Genomic DNA, 23289 nt, shown 5'->3' on the forward strand with positions numbered 1-23289 from the left:
GGCTTCTGCCAGGTGCACCAGCTCTAACTAAACCTCTGGAGAAAATGGAACAGGAAAACCAAAAGCACAGGCTTGGCAAAGGGGTTAAACTACAGTAACTTGAACCTTTTCATTTAGAATTCTTGCTGCAGGACTCTGTTAAGGATACGGACTTTCAAAATACTCCATTGCAGAAAGCAGTATCGGTTCAAATAAAAATAAAACCAGAATTACGTGACTAAATCTTTCATCTTTCTGAGTTGTGTCCTCTTACAAACTATTTGCTGAGTGGCAGTAACAGCAAAAGGAGATAATCCACAAAATCTTTACAACTTCTTTTACACCCTCCCACTGACAAAGAAGATTGGAAAAGATAGGCTAGGGGGATCCTTGTTTTACAATATCTGAGAAACAAACGCTGCTTTTCATTTTACTACCTCTACCTTTTTAATAAAATTAACAATGTACCTTCTGCCTTCAAAATAAATTTAAATAGTCTTGTCTGTAGTTTGTTGCTGTGATCTGCCCGTCTTAGATTGGTACCAGCTGCAGCTTTTGGGATAAACCGAATCAAGTCTCAGTAAAATCCTGGTCAGAGGTAGGCATGCCTGTGCCATGGGAGGAGGTTAGTGCCCAGCCTGCCAAGTAGGTATTGTCCCGGTCGGTCGAAACCAGGCGTTTTCTCTCAGTATGCTGCGTCTCTCTCTCAGCACTTGTGCACAGATATCCTCTGTAGGGAGACGAGGTTACAAATGAGGAGAAAGTAACCGTGCCCATGTCCTCCTAACCTGACGTGGGATTGGGATGTGACGGATCTGTGTACCTGGCATCGTCTTCGCAGCAGATACTCGTACTGCGGTGTCTTCTTTGTTTGATACTTTGCCAGTATTAGAACTTAACGGTCCTGAAGTGTGTAAAAATAGCGGCCTTGGGTTTTTTCTTACTTTCTTTCTTTTTTTTTTTCCTCTGAATTTTTCCTTTTAACTAACTGACACAGATTTATTCCCAGGTTTTGCAGACCACTTCTCAATGTTTTTCTCTTTCCTCCTGATCAAAATTGTAAAATATAAATGGGGCGACAGCGTTCCCACTTTCCCAGGGAATTGTATAATTTGAAATTAGGAAGACTCAAGAGTTTTTCTTACTCCATATAAAATATGAAGCATTTCAGTGATTTAATAGGCATTTTTTTTACTTTGCTAGGTGACACAATTGATGATCAAAGTAGAGAGTCAAAGGATAAAACTTCATTTCCAGAGACCAGACCGATGTACGACCAACCTCCGCAGGTAGGAGACTATTTCCTTATGCGCACATGATGGAACTTCCATAGGAGCTCATTTAAGAAGCATGAATGTCCTGCAGGAGGCAGTTTCAGCACCTTCACATCTTCCAGTCTACTGAGTGCCTCCTCAGCCTTCATTGTCATCTGTCATGAAAGAAGCATTGCTAGTAATTAGATGGCAATATTATCAAGGCCACTAATATTGATTTGAAAAAGAAAGAGTAAGAAGGCTGGGCTGTATGGTATTGCTGAGTATTTTATTTTTATACTTGAGACGTGCAAGCATGAAACCGTAGCTAGAATGTTAATGAATTGCATAGATGCATTAGCGTGGTGAGTAGTAATGGAAAATGTCAGGCATTTACATAAGTCATTTATTTCCACAGCTACCATTATAAGTAACATGTTGTAAATGTGTGAGTATAATACACTGTCTTTATTGTGTGTTTGCTTTCTGTTTCAGTACTGTGTGGCTATAAATCTGGACTTCTTTTTCTTCATCTGTTTTATTTAATATTTAATCCATGTATACCAAAGAGGGCTTTTCAGGATATTTCTGCATATGATGTACTCATATTTTCTTCTCCACCTCCTCAGAAAATGTTTTTGCAATGAGTATGAGCCTGTTTTACATTGCCGTATAGTTTTAGATATTTGCAAGATAACTGTGAGATTTTTGTGCTTGGACTTTTTGTGCTTTTGTGGTGTTTTTTTTTTTTTTTGTTTAACCTATACTTTCTGTCTCTCTTTCTCATATCTAGCCTTGGAACTAACTGTCTCTCTCTCTCTCTCTCTCTCCTCAATGCCATTTTAGTATTTCTTGTTGCTAAGTCCCTTGGTATATCAGGGTTGTGTGTGATAATGTTGCATCTTTAAGAGTGGTCAACATGTGTGTGATCAGTAGTCTCCTTTCTAATTTCAAATTGAAAACCGTGTCTGATACATAAATCTTTAATGCATTGTAAGTAACGAGTGGTTTGCCTTCTGATAATGTGGGAGTATGAATTAGTTACCATTAATCACAAAGTTTTAGTCTGACTTCTGAGCCAGGGTGTTTTGCAACTGAAGTCCTGCACTTTTGAGGCAGTATAATGCATTGATGTTGTGGTTATCTACTGCACAGACATAGTTTCCCTTAATGTGATGTTCTCGCTAGGTATTGTGAACTGCCAGTTATTGTAGCGTCAGCGGTTTATCCAGTTCCATTGAATTTCAGGAAAATAGGAACTTGTGTAGATTTTAAGGGTTTATGAGTTAGAGGAAAAAAGCAAAGCTTTCAAAATAAACCAGTAGATATTACAGTGAAAATAAAACAAAGATTTATTTTAACTTTTCTATTAAAAGACCTATATGTCTCAATACTTGTATGAACTAGCTTGTGGCAACATCAGTTAAATTAAGATACAGCATTTAGTAGTATTTAAGTTATTCATTCCAGTCTAGATTTTGGAATTTCACGTTTACTCAAAGGAATTCTCAGTTTCTCAAATTAACTAGAGTAACTGAGCATCATGGAAATGAAATGGATAATTCTGGCCATTAGGAAAGCAATATTCCTATTTTCAGTGGTGAGTATATTTTTATAAATTTGTGGGACAACTCTACCAGTTTAGTAAAACTGGAAAAGCATTGTGTTACCTATTCGGTATGTCATTGAGACATAGAACATTAATTGAACTTGTTTTAATGCAAAAAAAAAAAAATAATACTTCATATCCATAGTACGGTGTGTTAAAAGATGTTTGTTAGGCTGCAAAAGTGGTAGCAGATATTTGTCATGCAGAGTTGAACAGAAGAGGGTTTAGTTCTTCAACTGCATCTGTCAATTGCTGGAAACTTGCTTTTATTTTTAAATATCAACTTTTTTACAGCTTATTAGATGTAGACTTTTTGGAACATGGAAAGTACTTTTAGAAATGTGATTTAAAGAAGAATGAAGTAATACTTTGTTCATGAGTCACTTCCTTATTCAAAAGGGAAATGAGGTTGAGATTGATTTTTTGAAGTAAGTATCTTCTGGAGTGTTTTTTGGTAACTGGGTAACTGTCGTCATCTTTGGAATTTCCCATTTACTTAGGTACTATTGGATTTGTTTGCTGTACAATTACTGAATTCTCAAGTACATATTTTTGTATAATCTTGCATAAATTATTTAAACTGATGCACAAATAAAAGTTTACACCAAGATCAGCTTGCTGCAACTAGCAACGCGTAACAGAACCTCTTGTAACAACTGCCATACCTGCAATCTGCGTTATTTTAAGAGGTTTTGATATTGCATGCGTGTTAGAGGAACTGCAGATATTTAGAAACTTGTTGGAGGAAGGGTGTTCTCAAAGGCCAACTTTGTTCCAAACATTTCATCTTCTGCTGCGGAGAGTAGGAACAGAAGCTCCTGCTTTGAACAGTCCCACGCGGAGCATCCTCTCCATCTCAGCGAGTATGGATGGAGGTTTGGGAGGGTCATCTCCCGATGCCGAGTTAGTCCTATGGAGATGCGATGTCCGGCAGGGTAATGAGTGCCCTGGGCCTAATCGGACATGTATGATCCCACTGAAGTTGCTTCAGGCTCATAAACTAAAAAGTCATAGGCACATTTAAGTGCTTTTCTGGATTGGGGCCAAAATACTTAGCACTCTGCAGGGCCAAGAACTTAAATTAGTCTCTTTGTGATGCTGAAATGCAAAGCTGCTAATTTTAACTGCAACACCATCATAATAGAAAGAGATATTACGTTTTATTTTTTCACGCTTGCGAGCTTTCCGTTACTATAGTACAATTTCCAGATAATTCAATCTTTATCTGCTTTCACTGGGAATTTAAGGTTATAGAAAGTAACAGAATGGAAAGGTTAGTTTTGATATATGAAGAGTGCTAGAAACCCTAGTAATGTGGTGGTGTTATTTTTGATAATGAGCTATTCCATTGGTAAAGCAAATTAGTGCAACCATGTATTTTTGTCCTACTGTGAGAGCAATTATGTAGCATATCTATTAGGAGACATAAAAAATATTTTTGACAGATGGTATGGCTGTGAATTAGGATTTATGAAGATTATTGTATGTCTGGTGTCCAGGACACCTGGGATTATTAAATTGATGTAAGAAGCAACAACAACAACAAAATACATTTCTGGTAATAGCTGCAGTGTTTTGTATCTCCCTACTGTCACCTTAAGAAACAGCTCATGTTTATTTGATATTGCGCTTCTTGATAATCTGACATGTGCTTTTTAGCCACCAGATATCAGCAGATTTAATGGGTGAAAACTGTACCAGTAAGCGTATTAAAATAAACTAGCAAAAAATGAGAGCTGTCTTTAGATTGTAAATCAAGATTTTTCTCTTGCTGTGTGTTCTTGTTTTTGTTCTTGTTTTTCTATTTAGTCCTGTTTCTCCCTCAGATACTTAATAGCTATTGCCTTCTATCTAAGGAGCTTGTTACATGTTTTCTAGGGCAGGAGAGAATCCCCCAAGGGATTGCTTAATCCATAATTATCTAATTTATATGTTGTTGTTATAGCCACTCTTAATTATATACCTCGCTGTGATACTTATCATCATAGGACATAGTTTTCTTTATGAATTGCAATAGTTCTGATAAGGTTCTTGTGCCCTTTCTTTTCGTAATTTGCTACTATAAACTGAGAACGCAGCAGATAGATAGAAAGCCCCCGTGTTTCCTGAAGTAAATTTGAAGTCGTCTGTGGTTTTCTCCATATAGATACCGGTGTGCACTGTTTCGGGCAAGTATCTAAATAAATTAGAAAAACATATTTTTGTATCTGAATTGGAAGATAACATCCTCATTAAATTGATCCTTTGTAAAGCTGCTATGTGAGGATTCTGAAGAGAGGTAAATAGCAGTTTCCTAGGCATCTAGTTAGGGGTTATAGTAGTCAATTGGAAAGACAAAAATACTATGAGATATAAAATAGCAAGGAAGAGATAATGGGAGTTGTGAGTGCACAGAGTAGGGGGAAAAATAATTTAATTTTCTTTTTACTCATCTAGAGAAATTAGCAAGTATTGCTGAAGTTGATAGACTTTTAAGATACCCTTCTAGCAAGTCACCTGATATTATCCCAGGGCACGAGCAATGCTTTTTTTTTAAAAAAAGGAAAAAAAGATAACAATAAAATTAATTGGTTCTTCCAGACCTATTATTGCCCAGTTTTTACTAAAGCTCAGCTGACTGGATTATTTTTACAAGTTACTGGAAAAGGAGCTATTGCTGATCATGGCTCTGTTCAGTCACCCAACTCTTAGTTTATGGTTAAGAGGGCCCCATATTTAAAATCTTGAGAAGGGTGTTCTGGGCTAGATTTACTGCATCATTTGCTTTAGAGAAGGTGGTTTATATTTCAAAGTTACTGGCCAATGTTTGTGAGTAGTTTGCTTAATTTTGACAAAATGTAGTGTCTGTAGAAAAATATTGCTGTGTGGGTTGGCTTTTTGTTTTTTTAAGGTACCATAAGCTAGGATTCTAGTCATGGCCTGGTTAGATTAATTGCTTGTCATATGTCATATTAACTCCAAGATCTTCTTTTTCACCTATAAAGCCCTTAAAGCACGTTCTTCCATATTTTCCCTCTTCTTAATTGGGTATGTAAGCAATAATCGCCTAATGAAATTATCCACTCTAAGAAGGGACTGGAATAAGTCTGCAGCAGGTCATCAAGCACGTTCTTTTCTCTGAACGCTGGTACTGTCAGAAGAAAGGTCTTACGTTTTGCTCAACTATTGTGTATGAGCATAATCTGTAGGAAGTGAAATTTTAACATTACCTTTAAAGAAGAATGATTAGCTTTCAGTGTTGGCGGCTGCAACGGATATAGTCTTTATTAGTTCCCCTCATCCTCTGCATGTATAGTAAATAGCTGGCAGTTCTAGGGGGGATCTGTGTGCAGCCACAGATCGAAAGTGCGCACAAAGTAGAGGTGCCATATGATAAGAAGGGCACAGAATATGGTTGTGATCTTACTGAGAACAAAGGTAAATAGCCCGGTCAGCTAAAAAAACCCAAGTATTACATATTACACATTACAACTATCCCTATGCAATAGCATGTTTACTCTATAAAGTTTCATTATCTCACAATGTTCATATTGCTATTTTTGATAATTCACCAAAATATTTTAAAAGGTCTTGTCATGTTCAGAACGCCTCCAGGACGTATGAACCACTAGACTTCTGTCTGCCCTCAACAGTTGGGCAACTTGGGGGGTGGGGTGGGGTGTATTTATATATAAATATATTAGGTATACACACACACACACGCAAACGTAAAATTTAAGTAAACGTGATCATTCATAAGAAAGTCTGCTTCTGCGCATCACAAAGGATAAGTTGCTGTGGCCTCACAAACCACACTTTATAAATTCCGATTTGTCCAATCTGTTGACCCAGGGTCAACCAGTGAGACCTGGGGGTGTATTGTAAGACTGCCACCTTTTAGGATTTTTCACAATTCTAAAAGTGACTAGTTTTTTATCTGTGTAACTTTTTACCTGCGTAACGTGATACACAGCTGGAGTTATTTCAGATACTTAGTAATCTTAGTAACGTCAAGAATGCTATGTCAATTGTCTTTTTCTTAAAGGGAAGTATTACATTTTGAGATATAGAAACTGGAGTGGGAATTGAGAGATGTGAATTAAAGTGGTTGTCACCAGCTTCCTCTCTGAACTTAGAAAACAGTTCATTTTCAAAAAAAGTAATGCAGCTCTCTCTTACAAAGCATTTTTCTGTAGCACTTTGCAGGTGTGAAATATTGTTAAACCCTTTGTTTAACTTCAGTCGAGATTCCATTACGACAAGAACTGACAAAGTTTTACAGTCTTTTAGAATGGGAGTTGAACGTTCCGCTGGCCAGCAAGTACACGTAAATGCAACAAATGGATTGGAGCATCTCTCCCTGTGGAGTCCGGAGTCAGTGCTGTGGTCGGGCTTTAGGATTAGTGAGGTTTGAGTAACAGAAGACAAACCCACCTGCTATAGGGAAAGAATAGCACACAAGTATGGTATATTTTCATTGTTTAGTGCCTATGAATAGCCATGTACATACCTGCAAGTAAAAATATTCATAAAATAGTAAAATTGGCCTGATAGGCAATTCATTTTGAGACTGAGGGTTTAGTAGAGGAACATATTCTCCAAATAGTGACCAAGGCACACGTAACCAGAAGCACATTTTGCGTATCTCCCTATTTAGTTTGGGCAGAGACTCGCTGTACGCTTGACTTAATCGCATGCTTATAGAGTTACATTGGATGGTTATTTGTAGCAGGAGATGCTCAAATTGGGTGCCCAGATGTTCCCATCACATTTTTTAGCCTTTCTCTAATTTGGGGATCTTCTGACTAGCTTAATCCCCAGATAAAACTACTGATTATCCTGTATCTCTTGACGAAACCCCTGAGGTTGGACTGAAAGCCAGTAATGCTGCTTCACTTTGCTGCTGTCAACAAATTGATTGGTCAGTCATCCTGCTTCTGGGAGCAACCCTTCTGGGCTTTCCAAATATTAAAATTGATCTAAAATGAAATGTAGATCATACATCACTTGATGAGACTGAGTGCTAATACAGCCTGATATTTACAACACGATGCATTAGTGGAAAATGGTGGCTGAAAGACTAGCATAGGGCAGCTTCTTAATAATGACTCTCAACACCAAGTAAAGAAAAGAACAATGTCTTTAGGTTAGTTTCACTGCCGCTTTCAGTGGAACCCCCCCCCCCCCCCAAAATACAGACAGCAGTGGGCAGTGCATTTTAATCGAAAGGAAATAGGACATGAAAACTGTCTCATTTCTGTCCAAAGTCCTAATATTGATAAGAAAGGAATATGTTTTTCTGTACTTTGCATCAGTGTAGTTTGAGCCTTTCACCATAATGTGCTACTGCTGTAATTTCTGCCTTAAAAAAATCCCCCAAATTTCACTACTTCTCAGTCCTATCAGACTTGTGAAAGATTCTGCACTGGGTAGCACATTGTCAAATTTTGTTCCAAAGCACTTTTTAAAAATACTAAATAAAATGGAAATTATTTGTTTGCAAATTTATTTTTTTTCCTTCCACAGTACTACAAATTTTAAGAATATTTTTCTAGTGTTGTAATGCGATCAGTAGACCTGCTTGACAAAAACAAATCTATTTTAAAAGCCAATAAAGTACTTTTCTTCCTTTTCATTATGGTCCGATTATCTTCCTTCCATAGAGAACCAGGAGGCTGAAAGAGGCCACCTTGATTGAAGGAGATGACCGATATTTGTTTCCTTTTATTTATTTAATTATTCGGTCCTTTTCTGCTTTAAGAGTCATCATGCTTTTATTCCTGCATCTCAAAAGCCTAAGCAGTAGGTGCTGAGGACAACTCGGTCTTGTTACTGTTTGGAGATTGAAACTTTGGCTCTCTGGCTCCTGGCAAGCTGTCAGCGGAAGGGGCTGTTGACAAGCGCTCCAGCTACACCCTGTGTATGGAGGAACGTGAAAGTCAAATATCCATCCTTGCTTTCTCTTGCTGACTTGAATCTCTATGGAGAGAGCACGTGGGAAGTTGGGTTAGGAGATACTGGCCTAATTCACTTTTTCGCCATTAGAATATTTTAAATTTGTAAATAGGACATATTGCTAGCCTTGCCACATGCTTGGATTTTAAGCAGCACGATAAAAACTTCAGAACAAGGCACTTAGCATAGCAATTTTTATTCACGCATCTCCCCGAGAATCCCTTCATGTTCTTCAAGACTGAGGAGAGAGACCATTAGGAAGATCCAGGGGTTTAGTTACCTAACAAACTTCTGAAAGCGCCACCGAGGACGTTGTTCGCAGGTATCGCTGGAGGATGCTTCACCTGGGTTCAGACTAGTAATTCTTTTCTGCTTGCGGTACTTAATTAGCATTTTTCTGAAAACCAAATGCGAGATCATTTCCTTTTCCTTTCCTCTTATTGTAGATGGAAATTGTTATCCCTCTTTCTTTTTCCTCTCACTGATATTAACATTCCAGGGAGACATTTCACGGATGTTGCTGACTACCGTAATTACTCAAGGAGAGATTTCCTTTTCTTCTCCAAACAGTAACTTCTGACTTATGCAGCTTTTCCCAGTTGTTCCAATTTGCTGAAAAATTTATTGACTTTTTTTTGTGAAACCATGTTTGCTAAATATTTTCTTACTGTTCTTTTATGTTTAATTGTCTAAGTTCTTTCCTTAAGTAGATGGCTTCCTTTCCCGTTCAAGTCCTTGGATTTTCATACACTTAGTAGAATAATGAGAGAATGCAGTGTTATCCCAGTTTTTTAAAGGTTCTGCTCCGTGGACATCCACCATCTCAGAGCAAATGTCATCTTTTTTGGGCCATAGCAGGTTACCATGTTGGAGCTTCTGCAGTCGCAGGGGTTGGGAACAAGAGGTAGAGCCATGGAGGCAGAGACCCAGTTTGTCTAAGCTCCTCCTATTCAGGGCATCGGCTTCCCAAAAAGCCTTCAGGATATTTTTTTCCTCGGAGCAGTAGAGAGAAACTCAAATAGTGTTGTCACTAACTACATTGACCAAATGTAGCTGCTAAATTAAAATGGATTATGTAAATACTGTTTATTTCAATATGCAATTAAAGTTTTATAGAAAATTAATTTCTTAGTGCATTCTTTGGCTATATTGAAAAGTTAAAATATAGCCTTTCCTCCTGATTCCAGCTCTGATAAAAGAGTATTTTCTAGGGGGTTGTGTAACATTTCCATCCTAGTTATTTAAAAATTATTGCCCCACATACAAAGAACTCATTCATGGTTCAAAGTTGCTTCAACAGATAACTGAATTTTAACAGTTACTATCTGAATTTTGTATGACATCATGAATGAAGGTAGCAGCAAAATAAATGCGAGTACTTTGCGCTTTTGGATGACACCGAAGTTACAGAACAAATCCATTATCAGCGTTTATCAGATGTCTCTGTCCATTTTGCAATATATTGACTTGCCCTTCACTTGTGATTTGAGGCTGTGGAATGCATTGCTGAGTGTCTAGAGCTGCCTGCGTTTTCAATTACAGTTCCTTTGGCCGACCGTTTACTTACTGTAGTAACTTTCATGAACTTTTTTAATCTTTCAACATACATGCTACAGAAAAAGAAAAAAAAAGAAAACCGAAACAACTGGCGTAGTCAGTAACATTTCCTGGCGCTGGCAGAAGCACAGCGTGCTGCATATTGTTCATGTTGCTTCTTCATATAATGTACGAGGTCTTCGCTATGCATAGCTTGCAGAGTACTTCGAAGGAACAGAGGAACTAGATAAACTGTTCCTTACCGAACTCGCATCTCTCTCTTTCTTCTAAGATAATGCTTATCACAATATTCACGTTGCAGAGGAGAATGTTGTCCAAAATTCTCCTCTTAGGACAGTGCCCTAAGCTCGGGGGCCTCCCTCCAGAGAGGCACGGGGAGGCAGCGAGAACAGGAACCTGCTACTGAGGGGGCAGCAGTGCTGATACAGCTCTTCCGTTATCAGATTCTGAAGTGCTAAAATTGGGTGGGAAAGAACCAAGGATAAGAAAATCATTGTTTTCGTTATGGTGGGAAATCAAGATTTAGCATTTGCAATAAAGATTTAGAATCCTTTCCTGCTTCCTTCTTATTTCTGCTTTCTCGTAGTTCTGCAGTCTTTCTTCGTGTTGCATCTTATCCCTGTTTGTTCACAGTTTTATAGCTTCTCATTATAGATGCCCACGTTTGAGATGTTATGGTTCTCTGTCTTTAAACAATTATTGAATGAAATAATTAAATAATAGGAATTGGGAATAAAGGAATAAAAGTAGGAATTAGGAATAAAAATATCATTATACACAGTCAATAAGGATGTACAAATAGACATCGTTATTGACACTGAAAGCGTGGTTTAGCAAAGATTCCCCGACTGTTCTTTGCAGGCCAGGGTACTCTGTGGGGAGCTTTGCTACAATAATGAACAACTGTAGAATGTCACAGGTACTTTTCACTGTTTCTTTACATTTTTTTTTATTTAAGATTTCAGCAACGTTAACCTGACCTTGATTCGATTCTAGTCTAAGGCATGGCTGAAAAGCATGCTTTAAAGTGGAAAATGAAAAAGAAAAATAACTAAAATATATGTCACAAATCGGTAAAAATATACTTAAATGCTTATTTTAAAATCTGGTTCTGTTTTACTCTGAACAGCAATCGTGATAAATGGAGAAAAGACATGCGGCCTACTAGTCACACAAAATTTCTACAGGTAGCAGGAGCTCTTTAAGAAAGACAAATCACTGCTGTGTTACAGAATGAGAGCCCTAAGAAGCTGGGAAACAAGAGCCCAAAGCAAATGGGAAAGCTGATTTCCATTGACAGCCATTGTTGCTTCTAAAAGCCTCTCCAAGGACTTGATCTTAGCCCGAAGCTTTCAGCGTGGAAGTCTGCCCTGTTGCAACCACTGACACCACCAATCTTACAATCCCATTCACTGCATTTCTGTTAAGAAAGAAAGAAAGTGACCAGAAGTCATTTGGATACGGCAGTGAGCCACTGCAAGGTCTCCAGCACTTTTTCTTCCATCTACTTTTGTTCTCCCAGTTCGAAGTAACTTTTTTCTTGAGTCCCTGGAGGGGATGCTGACTGAACTTTTGAGCGAGCCTCAGAAGAATAGCAGCTCTCATGATTCACATGAGGTTTGCTGAACCATCTCAGGGACATCTGTATTGTGCTCGTCCGGGTGGGTTTCTTCCTTTCTTACAGTTCTGTAAGGACACAGCTCACGTACTTATCGGTGTGTTGGATGTGGGGGTGTTTTGTTGCTGATGTTTTGAGTTTGGTTTTTTGTGACATTTAAAAACTACCACGTCATGTACTGATCCTTTTCTCCTAGCTCAAATTTTTGAATACAAAGTGTTAAACATTCAGAGCGCCTTGCGAGTAGTTCTTCTTTTCCCCTCTGTTCCTTTTTGCCCGTTACTGTTCTTACTGAAATGTGAATTGTTTTCATCAATGGAGATGATCACTCTGGAATTCCTACAAATTTTCTGAAAAGTCCCAGTGAATACCCTAAAAAGAAAGCGTCAATTGAAACACAATTGGAAGAACAATCCCCCAAGATAATTTCCATTCCAAGATATGTGAGAAATAACTGCATAATGCTACATAAATTCTGACATACATTATGATACACTATTTGCTGTCATGCCGCAAAATTGCCTGAAATAAAGATAATATTTCTAAATCACCAGTGGTGTTGTAGGTCTCCGTCATAATTATGACGTCGCTGGATATTTAGTAAATATTCTGGAAGAGTGAACATACTGTGTGTTTCTCAAGGCTGTCTTTTTAAAGAAAATGGATCTGCTTCTGGAAAAAAAAAACTTATTTTTTACAGAAAGTACAAATTTCTTAAAATTAATCGCTTCTTGCTTGAAAACCGTGTTCAACAATTTGGATTATAGTAATGCTAGCACCGATCTTTGATTCTGCTTCAGAGCACTGTAAATCCAGCTTCTCGGTACATTATAAACTATGCATTTTTTCTTCCTTACAAGACTCTTGGCAGACTTTATGGTTAGCACAGAGATGCAGCAAATTAGATGGTTTTAAAGGCAGCTGAGAAACTTTTTTTTTTTTTTTAAAAAAAGGAAGGATTTACTTCAGAGGATAATTTTATACTTTGTTAATTTTGCAATAACGTATAACAGCCTTGTCGTCAGAGCGCAATTAGTACCTGGTGGCCAGCTACCATATATATTTGCGTCCTGTTTCTTTTATCCCTGTTCATTTGGATTGCAAACCAAGAATGAAGAAAACACCTTGCTTATTTGAATTACATTTGATTACCATACCTTCGGTAATTTTAACTGATTTTTTGACTCCCTGGTATTTGGTGAAATGTAAATTGTTTGGTGATCGTCTAAGTGCATTCAATTAGTTTTTCTCATAGCAGGATTGTGTGTCATAGCACTTGGCAGTGCTTTGTTTAGCTAATGTCCAGAGAATATGCTCTGAATAGATTGCATTCTGGATAAATAAGTCAGGCATTTAAGTAGAAACCAGTGTGACTAATGTGGGATATCAAATTCTCTAGGACTTGCAGTTCTATATATGCTTGAAGAATGCATACGTGAAAACATATGCCATTTCATAACCTTGACTTTGATTGCATCACATAGCTTTGTGCTGGTGTTTGCATTGTAACCAGCTTGGGCGATCTCAGCATTGATGGGTGATTGAGGGTCCGGTGTCCAGTTCTACATTACCACAGTCGCTCTGAAAGCCTGCTGGTCGGGTTGGCTTCATCAAGGTCTTTTCACTGGTGTGGATTCTCCAGCGTATGAGTGAAATATGTCTTAGCCGATTTAAAGGATGTCTTTATGATTTGGAAGCACAAAAATATGTCTAGCTTGGTAAGATCTTTGCACATGAGGCCATTATCTAAGTATCACTGCAGAAGCGCTCAGAAACAATTCTGCATAGCAAAGGGCAATGATTGCCTATAATGACCGCGCTAGGCAGAACTGAAAAATTACTTCTTGCAACCTAAATTGTTGAGGACAGGAACTTTCTTCTATGTCTGTAGATACCTAGTAGATAATGTGTTATATAGATAATATAATAGATGCCATAGCACAAGATGCACTGACCTGGTAAAAGGATGGACTCCACAGTATTCAAGGATTTAAACCGCAAATGTGACAGAGTTTTCCAGCAGTCTATCGTCAGTTAACCTTCCAGGTTAACTGTGGCCAGCATTTTTCTACCATGTTTGGGTTTTGCATACTGCATTAAAGAATCGTCCTCCCCAGGTTCTGTATTTTTGCCAGTGCATGATTTGTTGGGACGTCAGTCCAATAATAGCAACATAAAATGTGACTTGCTATAAATGAAAAAGTGAACGCGAACATTTTAAGATAGTGAGAAATAGCCATTTTCAGGGGAGAGACAGTAGTGGTTTATGTGTGAAGCTCCAACAGGAAATCTCGAATGCTTTTCTCATTTCTGACGTAAACTGATCTTGTCACATTGGACCCAAGACCTTCTCACGAGGGGCTGGATAGACTGGGACCCAAAGATTGGATCTGAGATCAGAACATGGCATTTGTTATACTGACTTGACACTTTTCTTTGTTCCTGACTTATCTGTACTATGTTGCTCCCAGCTATTTCGGGCTTTATTTATGATACTGTTTTGACTATTCAAATAGTATCAGCATCTATAGACTATCAAGAACCTCCCTGACAGTATGCAGAGATTGAGTATGGTAAAAGGATGTTTAACAGTAAAATAATTCTAATGTAATGCATCCTTCCTTACTGCAGTATTGCTTTGAAATGTGGAGCGGGACTTGAGAGTGAAGAGAGCTGGTTCTCGCTCTGTCCTTGTCAGTACGTAGTATCTGCTGTGTGCAGAAAGGGTTGTCGTTTCTGGGGCTGCCCATTTGGCACCCTTCTAAGAAAGGTAAGGTTTCTTCTGGAGGAAAAAAAGAAGATCCAAGACGCTTTGTGGTCTCCGATTTTTTTTCCTCTTTGAAGTTAGTTTTGCCACGTGATAATCGAATTTGCATTGTAAATTAAGTTCATCCAGCTTGTGGGACAATTAAGATATAAACAGGTGTTCATAAAAGTATAATTTGCCAAACAAAATAAACATTAGATTCTAGGGATTTCAGATTATCATCTGAGCTATGGGAATAGGACAGCGAGCGAGGGATCATTTTTCCCTGGAATGTGGGAGTGGGGGAAGGCAGAAGGGTCTTTGAAGATCTTGTTTAATTGATTCCTAGATGTAACCTTTTCCTGTTTTTCATGTGGGGCTTTCTGGCTCCGTTCTCCCCTTCAGAATATGGGACTGATGGAATACAAGCAAATACCGGCACCTCAGTAAATGCTCCACAGGTTATTTCTTTCAAGAGGGAATGTAACAAATTTGTGCAGAGTAGAAATTAATAGAAGTTTTTAAGTTTACAGTGGCTACCAATTTAAGTACTTATTTGAAGTATTGGGGGGGGGGGGTGTTCAGATAAATATCATTAACAGAAATAAATGTTCTTTGTGCTTGGCAGTGTTCTTAGCAAGAGAATCCCAGCAGCTCAGTAGGGAGGTGCTTTCCTCACTTGCCTCCTTTGGAGCTCATTCGCTCCTCTTTTGTATTGGATCGTAACCAGTAAGTTTAGTAGTTCTATCTAGCAGTCATTCCTTTTAATAAATCTTCTTAACCTTAGGAAATTTTACATTATCCTGTGACATAATAGTAATGGATCTTGGGAAGCTGATCTTAAGCTTTAGGCTTCTAATCGTCGTGAGTGTAAACAACAGTTTCCGAAAGAGGGTCCATTTCAGCGTGTGCCGCACCACTAACCCCTTCTGTCCCAGTAGCTTAGGGAGGAGCGAGCTTCCTCCATCACCTAAGACAAGTACTGACTCTGAACTGACTTAGATTGGCAAGATTATCTATCTCATTGTTGATAGTTTAATAGAAGGTTTAATGTTTGTTTATCTGTCCTACTAGATGAAATGTTGGGCTGTGGAAGGAATGACTAGTGCTCAGGTTGTGTTCAAATCAAATCCAGTCCTTGCTTTGAGAAGGAGATGGAGTGCTAAATGCTGAGCTGCGTTACGTACTCCCAGGCTGGGAAACAACCCCCCCACCACCCAAACTGTCCTTCTGTAAAGCAGCCACAACCTCAGGTTCTCTGTGACAACCACGATATGTAACATTCAACGCCAGCACAGGTCAGATCTTGAGCGGCACGACTCCCATAAAAATCATGGAACAATTTAGGATGAAAGCAATCCTCCATACAGCTAGATCCGTTTAACTCTCATGATGGGTTCAACACCAAACCAGCATTTAAGGCTTTCAGTGCTCTCCCTTCCCTAATAACAGTGTAAGCTTTGGATTTTTCTGGCTGTGTGCTGAGTATGAAGGTTGAAAGGAAGAAGTCAGGACTGCAATCAGAAGTTCACATCTCATGTTCTTGGCTCTGACATGACTTCTTAAGTACTTTTGAACAAATTACTGAACATTTCTTTATGTGTGTTTATACAAAAGAGAAATCCATATAACAAACATCTTCTAGAGATGACGTGAGAGCTACCAGTTTGCATAGCATTTTATCACTATAAATAGTAAAACAAATCAGATCTGATTTCTAGAGGCGGAGTAAATAGTCTTTTAGTTGTTTTTAAAACAGTAGAAGTTTTAGGATAGACACTTAATAAGGTCATAGTGGTAGGCCAATATCAAAGCTTGCAAGTCTATTGAGTCCAGCATCCTACCTGCTGGCATTTTCTGTAAATTATATTGACTTTTCTGTATGCCAGGGTGTTTTTTTTCTATTTCATTGTTGGTTTTGGTTCAGGGGGTTTTGCTGTTTGGGTTTTTTTTTAAAGTTTCATTAACTGTGTTTTTCCTATAAAGCACATATTTGTCAGTGCATATATTGCCATACAATAGATCTCACCATCCAGTCATGCGATTCCATTTTAAATTGGAAAGCAACATCAGTAATACTATGAAATAACTGGGATAGGAGTGTTTTTTAATCATCAAAGCCATGCCTTTGTTGGACAACTTCTGAAAAGGCACAGGGGGAACAAAAGATGGAGCTTCATCAGTTTATGAAAGGAATTATATGAAGCAATTTCCCCTAAACAAGACTGGACATAATGACAAAAAGTCCCACTAGCCTTATGGGTTTCATAAATACAGAGTAACATTAGGTGGAGAAATCCCACTAATCATTAAAAAAAAAAAAATATCTGTTGTTGCTTTAGCCTTAATTCAGGTTAAGCTGAGCCAAAGAATTATATCAACATGTATTAAGAATTGCTATTTTAGATCTACCTGAACCAAAATCTGCAACTGATTTTATTATTTTTTTTTATTTTTTATTTTCATTTATTAATAGGTCATGATGGTTCTAAGTAGAAAGCCTCAACCGCCTGATCTGTAGTGTCTAAATTTCTGTTCTTCTGTTCTCTTTAGATAAATACAGGGCACCGATCGCAGTTGACTGTATCAAGTGCAGAGGTGGGAAACGAAAGGAGTCAAAATTTGGAAAGCAGCCCTTTCATGTCAGATCTTCTGAGTGACGTACCCTTTGCCCTAGCACCACATGTGTTAGCAGTACAGGGCACCCATAATGATGTTCCTGACCGATTGCTCACCTACGACATCAATGACAATTTATCAAGATTTTGGTATGACTTTACGCTTGAAAATTCAGTGCTTTGTGATCCGTAATGTTTTTTATTATTATTATTTTATTTCTTCTGTTTGTGTCAAGGAACGAGTCTTAAGGTGAAGATAAAGACTTATTTCAGTCGACTTATTTCAGTCGACCAGTGGGGCCTGCCACTGGTATATCAGCTGCATTGGATCAAAAAGATTGTTATTCACACCTGTGTTACATTTCTCAGCTTTAAGTGAATTGTAACTTACTATGTTAAATACTCTGTTTATTTCCAAAGAAATCAAGCAAAACTGTTTCAGCCTGAGTAGGAGAGTGGCTGTTGGTACCTACTTCCAGTAGGTAGGCTGCAGACACAAACATTTCATAACTTTAAAATGAAGTCTACGCACATGTGCACTGTTTTGTTATTTCACTCAGATACTAAACACATAGATCCTGTTACGTGTGCTTCTTGAAAATCACCTCTGATTTTCCACAGATAGAAACCAGTATTAATGCTAAAGCAATGCTGCTTCGCACTGCTGGACAGACAGCTTTCCAGCTAAACCAAGTTTTAAAACTCAGAGTTAATTATGAGTACTTAGATAATTATGAAGACTTAATAGAGTTGGTTAAACTGACCAATTCAGAGTGAAAATCAGTTGCTCCGCTCCCTTTCCAGTAGATGGTCTTTTTGTCCATCTCATTTAGTGCCTGGAGAAGTCCTCCCCGCCTGCCTGCTGGCTGCTGTTTGTTCTCAGTACCACATGTGTTCCTGATTTATACACAGATCAGCTTTTCCATTTTAACCTCTTTGCCCCCTGAAGGAGGAAATCTCAGGACACGTACTTTTAATGGTCACACCCTTCTTTTTTCAATTTGTGTGCCAGAGATACAGATGGCAATGTTTAACAACAGGAAAACATTACATTGTTTCTTATCCAGCTAAATTAAATGGCTAAGTACCTAAACATGCATTCTCACAGACCACTGTGTCCCCTGCTCACAACCTTTGAGTATGTTTTGCCCGACTAAAACCAGAGCTGCTGTTGCGTGAGCAACACGCTCTCTGGTGTTACGTCGCGATTTGTGATGAATAATGATCTGCGTGACACAAAAGACTACACTTGTTTTCTCTCCTGGGGTAGAATATTTATATTGTGCCAAATGTTAGTGGATATTTTCATAAATTTTCTATGCTCTGTGATAGCTTAAAATAGATATATTTTCAGACTTGTATTCTCTTACAGTATTTGAGATAAATACTGTAGACGATGGAGAAATTACGTTGTGAATACATCTTAGGTTGTTAAATATTCATGGTTTGGATTTTTTTACATGTATGTATTTAATATTTTTGAAAGCTGTGTTCATAAATGTTTTGAAGTTACTGTTTCGGGGAAAGTATCTGTGCTGCACTCCAATAAAAAAACCATGCTAATTAACAATGAGTTATTTTTCATGTGTGAGAGTAATTGCTTGCCTTCACCTGTATTGTTTACTATAGCTGTGACCATTCAGACTTCATGGGAACTTGAATGTGGAAGTTAAATTTGGAAATCTTTTCCGTGTCATTGAAAAATCGAGGTCCTTCTAATCAAATGTATCACACTTCCATCTGATGTTGTCTGTGTGCTACGTTGGGGACGTGGCAGTGGTTTAGGTGACATCTATGACGCTGCTCTGAGGATAGTATGGCTGTGAGCTGGGAAGTACTCAGACCTTTTAAAAGGAAGAATTAATTTGACGAAGTTGTTTAGAACAGTTCTGTGTGCTGTTTTCTAGTTAACACGTACCTGGAGCACTAAATTTAATTTTTACGATTGTTTTGTATTTAATGACTAAAAAATTAACCATTCTGCAAATAACATGTTTCCATTCAAGTTGTCCATTTCAAGTCTGAAATGTTTTTGCAGCTCAGCTGGTTGTTCTAGAAGCAGAACTGCAAAACACTGTTGAAGACCGAACAAACTCACAATACTTGTTCTTTCCTCGTTAGCTGCCTTGGCATACAGTTCTTTGCATTCATTTTTTGCTTAAAGTTAGATAATTTATCTAAAATAATTACGTCTTGTCAAAATTGTGCTCTGTTACACTCACAAGCATCCTTTCAAAAGGAAAGGAGAGGCAAAGGAGCGTAGGGAGGAGGTTGTATTCACCCATGATGGGGAATGCAGACGGCAGGTTACACGTTTGGCCTTCGTCCTTAATTGTGTTCATAAAGGGTAAAAATTTGCACCTAGCGAGAGTACTAGTAGTGAGCAAGGGTACTGGGAATGTGTCTCCTGACTGCCCTCTCCTTAGCAAGGGCTGGGCCTCAAACCTCTCCCTTGCTTGAGATCATCCATAAAAAGTGAGTTGAAGCCTAATGGTATCCAGACAGCAAAGGTGAATTTCTTCCCACCGGCATAAGAAAAAAATACACTTAAACTGTGATAAATTAGTAAGATTTATGTACGTTACTATTAGCCCACAAATAACATGAAGATGGTACAAAATCTTTGGAAAATTAAAGATTTCAAAGAGTCGTAGTTCATATAAAAATATGAATCGCTTGTGTAAGATATGTTTAACATGCTACACTAAGCGATTATTGCACAGAATGTATAGGTATCTATCACTGTCAACAAATACTGGATGGTTCCATATATTGTCATTCAAACATTTGACCGCTGATGAAGGAATATAGTTAATTTTGAAAAATGTAAAAACTATTAAAATATAACCAATATTGGTATCAAGATGGTAAACGTCCCTGGCTGTTCTTTCTGTATATTCTGTATATAAAAATGAGAACTTGAATAGAATTCTTTGCTTTGTGTTATGAATATGTATGTAAATTGTTTAAACAGAACTGAAACGTATTTCATAGCCGATGTCATTAACATGAGAATTAAGACAGGTTGTCAACTCCAGAACTAAGAATGAAAGGCCGAGGTGCGATCCCGTGCCAGTGAAGTGCTGTAAATGGGAGCTTTGTCACTGCCATTAGCGGACACATTAGTAGGGCTGCACTCCTTTATTAAGTAGTTTGTTTAGAGTTACTTTGGTTCACGGGAGATCCTGAGTTTCCTTTGCAGTTCTCTACGTTTTCCTTGCGAGAGATGTACTCTGCGTTGTGTGATAGCTTCCTTATGGAACTTCCTAATAAATCAAACGTAACAAGACACTTCTTATTTCCTCTGGAAATGTTGTAAATACAGGCTCTGGAAAAGTCTAATTTTGAATGTGGAAAAAGGGGAGCGAAGCCCACATGTTCAAAAGTAAATCAAAGAATAATTGCATCCAGAGCAACCCGACAGAGGGCTGATCGGGAGCTGGTCCCTACAGACAACTCCCCGGTGACAAAGGCAGAAGTGGAACCAGACAATGCCGTGTCCGGCAGGCCGGTCGAGGAGGTGGTGGTTACAGATCCAGTTTCTGATGTTTTCTGTAAAGTATGGTCCAAACCCTGATCCTACAATACTGCAGCTGGCAAATGTACGCTTGTGTGGTCACAGATGAGAGGTTTTGACCCCAGAGCAAATAAAGGAAAAAGGCAAAGAGCATATTCACTGCGCTAATTACAGTATCTCAAAATAACACACAGTTTATCGCATTTTTAGCTGGAGAACCTGTTAGGTTCACAAAAGCACCGGAACAGCCTCCTGGGCAAGACGAGTAGGTTGTTGTGAACAATAGCGTAAAACTTGCGTGTGAGAAACCGCTCTCCTCTCCTCCCCACCACCACCACCCCGCCTCGTTATGACATGTTAATTCATCTTGCTTTGGGTTTTCTCTGCTCAGCCTAGTAAGTACGGGGAGGAACCAGAAGTGCAGCTCATAGGGGTAAGTCATTCCCTTCTTAAGTAACTGCAACTCTTCTACCGATGACGGGGCAATTCCAGATTAACCAGATTTTTTTTCGATTTTCGATTTCAATTTTTTCGAAGCCAGAGAATGTCTGTTACAGCAACAAAGAGGCACAAAATCCTCCTTAAATTCCAAAGGTAGGCTCCTGTTTAGTGCCGTAGGAAGAAGAAGATTTAATAAGCCAAGCTGAGTTCATTCAGCCCCGCTGCTGCGCTGCAGCTCTTCATCAGCATTAAGCTTGGCATTCTGTAGCGAGCTTGTAAAGTTAGAAATAGGTACATTAGGCCCTATTTCTTCCCATAAATATGCCAAATTCCTTAAACTAAGGCAAATTATTGATCTCCCTGTATCCTCCATTGAGACCATGTCCTTTCTTTACCAGTTAGATATTTATGTCCTTTGAGTCTCCTAGAGAGCTACCTCTTTCTTTTCAACATCTTTCACAGAAATGAGTTGGGCTTCATTCTGCAAAAGGCATCTGTTCCCATAGACACTTTCTCAACCTTCCTTCTGTCTGAATCACAGCCGTCCAAAAGGAGAAACGTACTTATTCACGCTTACTGGAAGGGGAGAAAAGTCACTACGTTGTTCCTGTTGTGTTGATAGTTAAGTTGGAAGCATTACTGCCCATGGAATGAAACTGAGTTTTTTGTCAGTTCAGAGTTTCATCATTTTCAGATGCCAGGAGTGTAAGGAGTAAACTTGATCTTCTAGGCATGGCATCCCACTGTCTGTTTAGTTCTGGAGCACAAATTTTAAGTTCTATGTACAGGTAGATGACGTTTCTTTTTGCGCTATATGATGCTAGTAAGTAAGACTTTTAATTCTCCTGGGCATGCTGCCAGAATGATCTAAAAAGCAGTAAGATCCAAAGCACTTTTTGACCTCCGTGTGTGCAGTCTACAAGAAAGAAAACTCTGTGTGCAGATTTTTTTTTATTTCCTTCATGTATAAACGTATTTAAGCATTCCGTAGAGTTCCTAGAAAATAACATTTTAAACTTTATTTTCTGAAACATATGAATGGAAATGTTTTCTGCCTTTACGGTGAATGCTGTAAGTCTTGACTAAGCCTGGCTATTCTACATGCAATTACTTTGAGGCCATTAAAAATTACTGGTTTTTTACAGATATCTACCTACTAGGCAATGGCAGAGTTCTCATCTGTTTGTTATTTCTTGTATAGAAGGAAAAATACATAGTAGAATTACATCAAACTAAAGGGGAGGGGACACACATGTAAAGCAGTTTTGATTGAACATTATTTCTGTAGCAGCTAACGTTGGGTGTAATGAAAATGCGGAAATTAAATGAAGTGCAGGTGGTAAGAATATGACGACCCCATCATATTGGTGATCTGAATCAGGCAGTAAATAGGTACTGTGCTCCGTAGTGTCTTTTTTTTTGTGTACACGTAGTAGACAGCACAACAGTCCCTAATGCTGATGCCTCTATACATTAATGGGAGAGTAGTGATGGGTCACAAACTCCTTTCCACATCTCAGAGCAGATACTTCTTTTCAGTCTGCAGCCTTCCAGGTAGTAGTCTCTCGAGACTGTTTTACTCCAGAAAAAGTCGGTGAATATTCTGTTAACTTTTACTTTCTGATGAGGCATCAGGGTGGCTCAAAGAGCTTTGCTGTATCGCAGCTCAGCCCTTCGTCAAATACGTCCCTCCTGCAGAAGCAAAACAGTCTGAGCCCGCTGCATGGTGCGTATAATAAACCAGGAGCCATAAAGCTTTCAGTGTTGTGCAGCAGGGTTATGATGAGATGTTGGAGAAGCCCTTTTTTATTTCTGAGGCAAAAGAGAGTATCTAGCGGTGGAAGTGGAAGTTATGGTGACCCCAGAAGGTTGCAGCAGCTGTAGAACAGAGACGAGAGAGGGCTTAGTTCTGCCAGCCAAGTCGATTCACTTTTCCTTGCTGCAAAGATAAAATAAACTCTTGAGATCAAAGATCTCATTTACAAGGCTGTCCTCTTAAGTCAGTCGACACATGCAC

At 38.5% G+C, this 23289-nt stretch overlaps 1 protein-coding gene across 4 annotated transcripts in view; it reads left to right on the forward strand.

Annotated features, from left to right (window-relative positions):
• The window catches only part of UMAD1 (UBAP1-MVB12-associated (UMA) domain containing 1), an 81813-nt gene extending 63775 nt beyond the window's left edge, over positions 1–18038 (forward strand). For all 4 annotated transcript variants that reach the window (XM_082499587.1, XM_082499589.1, XM_082499588.1 and 1 more), the window contains 2 exons: positions 1183–1268; positions 17250–18038. In XM_082499587.1, coding sequence (XP_082355713.1) covers positions 1183–1268; positions 17250–17507 — 344 coding nt within the window. In that variant the 3' untranslated portion in view covers positions 17508–18038. The remainder of the gene's footprint in view (positions 1–1182; positions 1269–17249) is intronic.
• Positions 18039–23289: the final 5251 nt, after the last annotated feature.

This window comes from Vanellus vanellus, assembly GCF_965231255.1.
Source record: "Vanellus vanellus genome assembly, chromosome: 2".
NCBI classification, from domain to species: Eukaryota; Metazoa; Chordata; class Aves; order Charadriiformes; family Charadriidae; genus Vanellus; species Vanellus vanellus.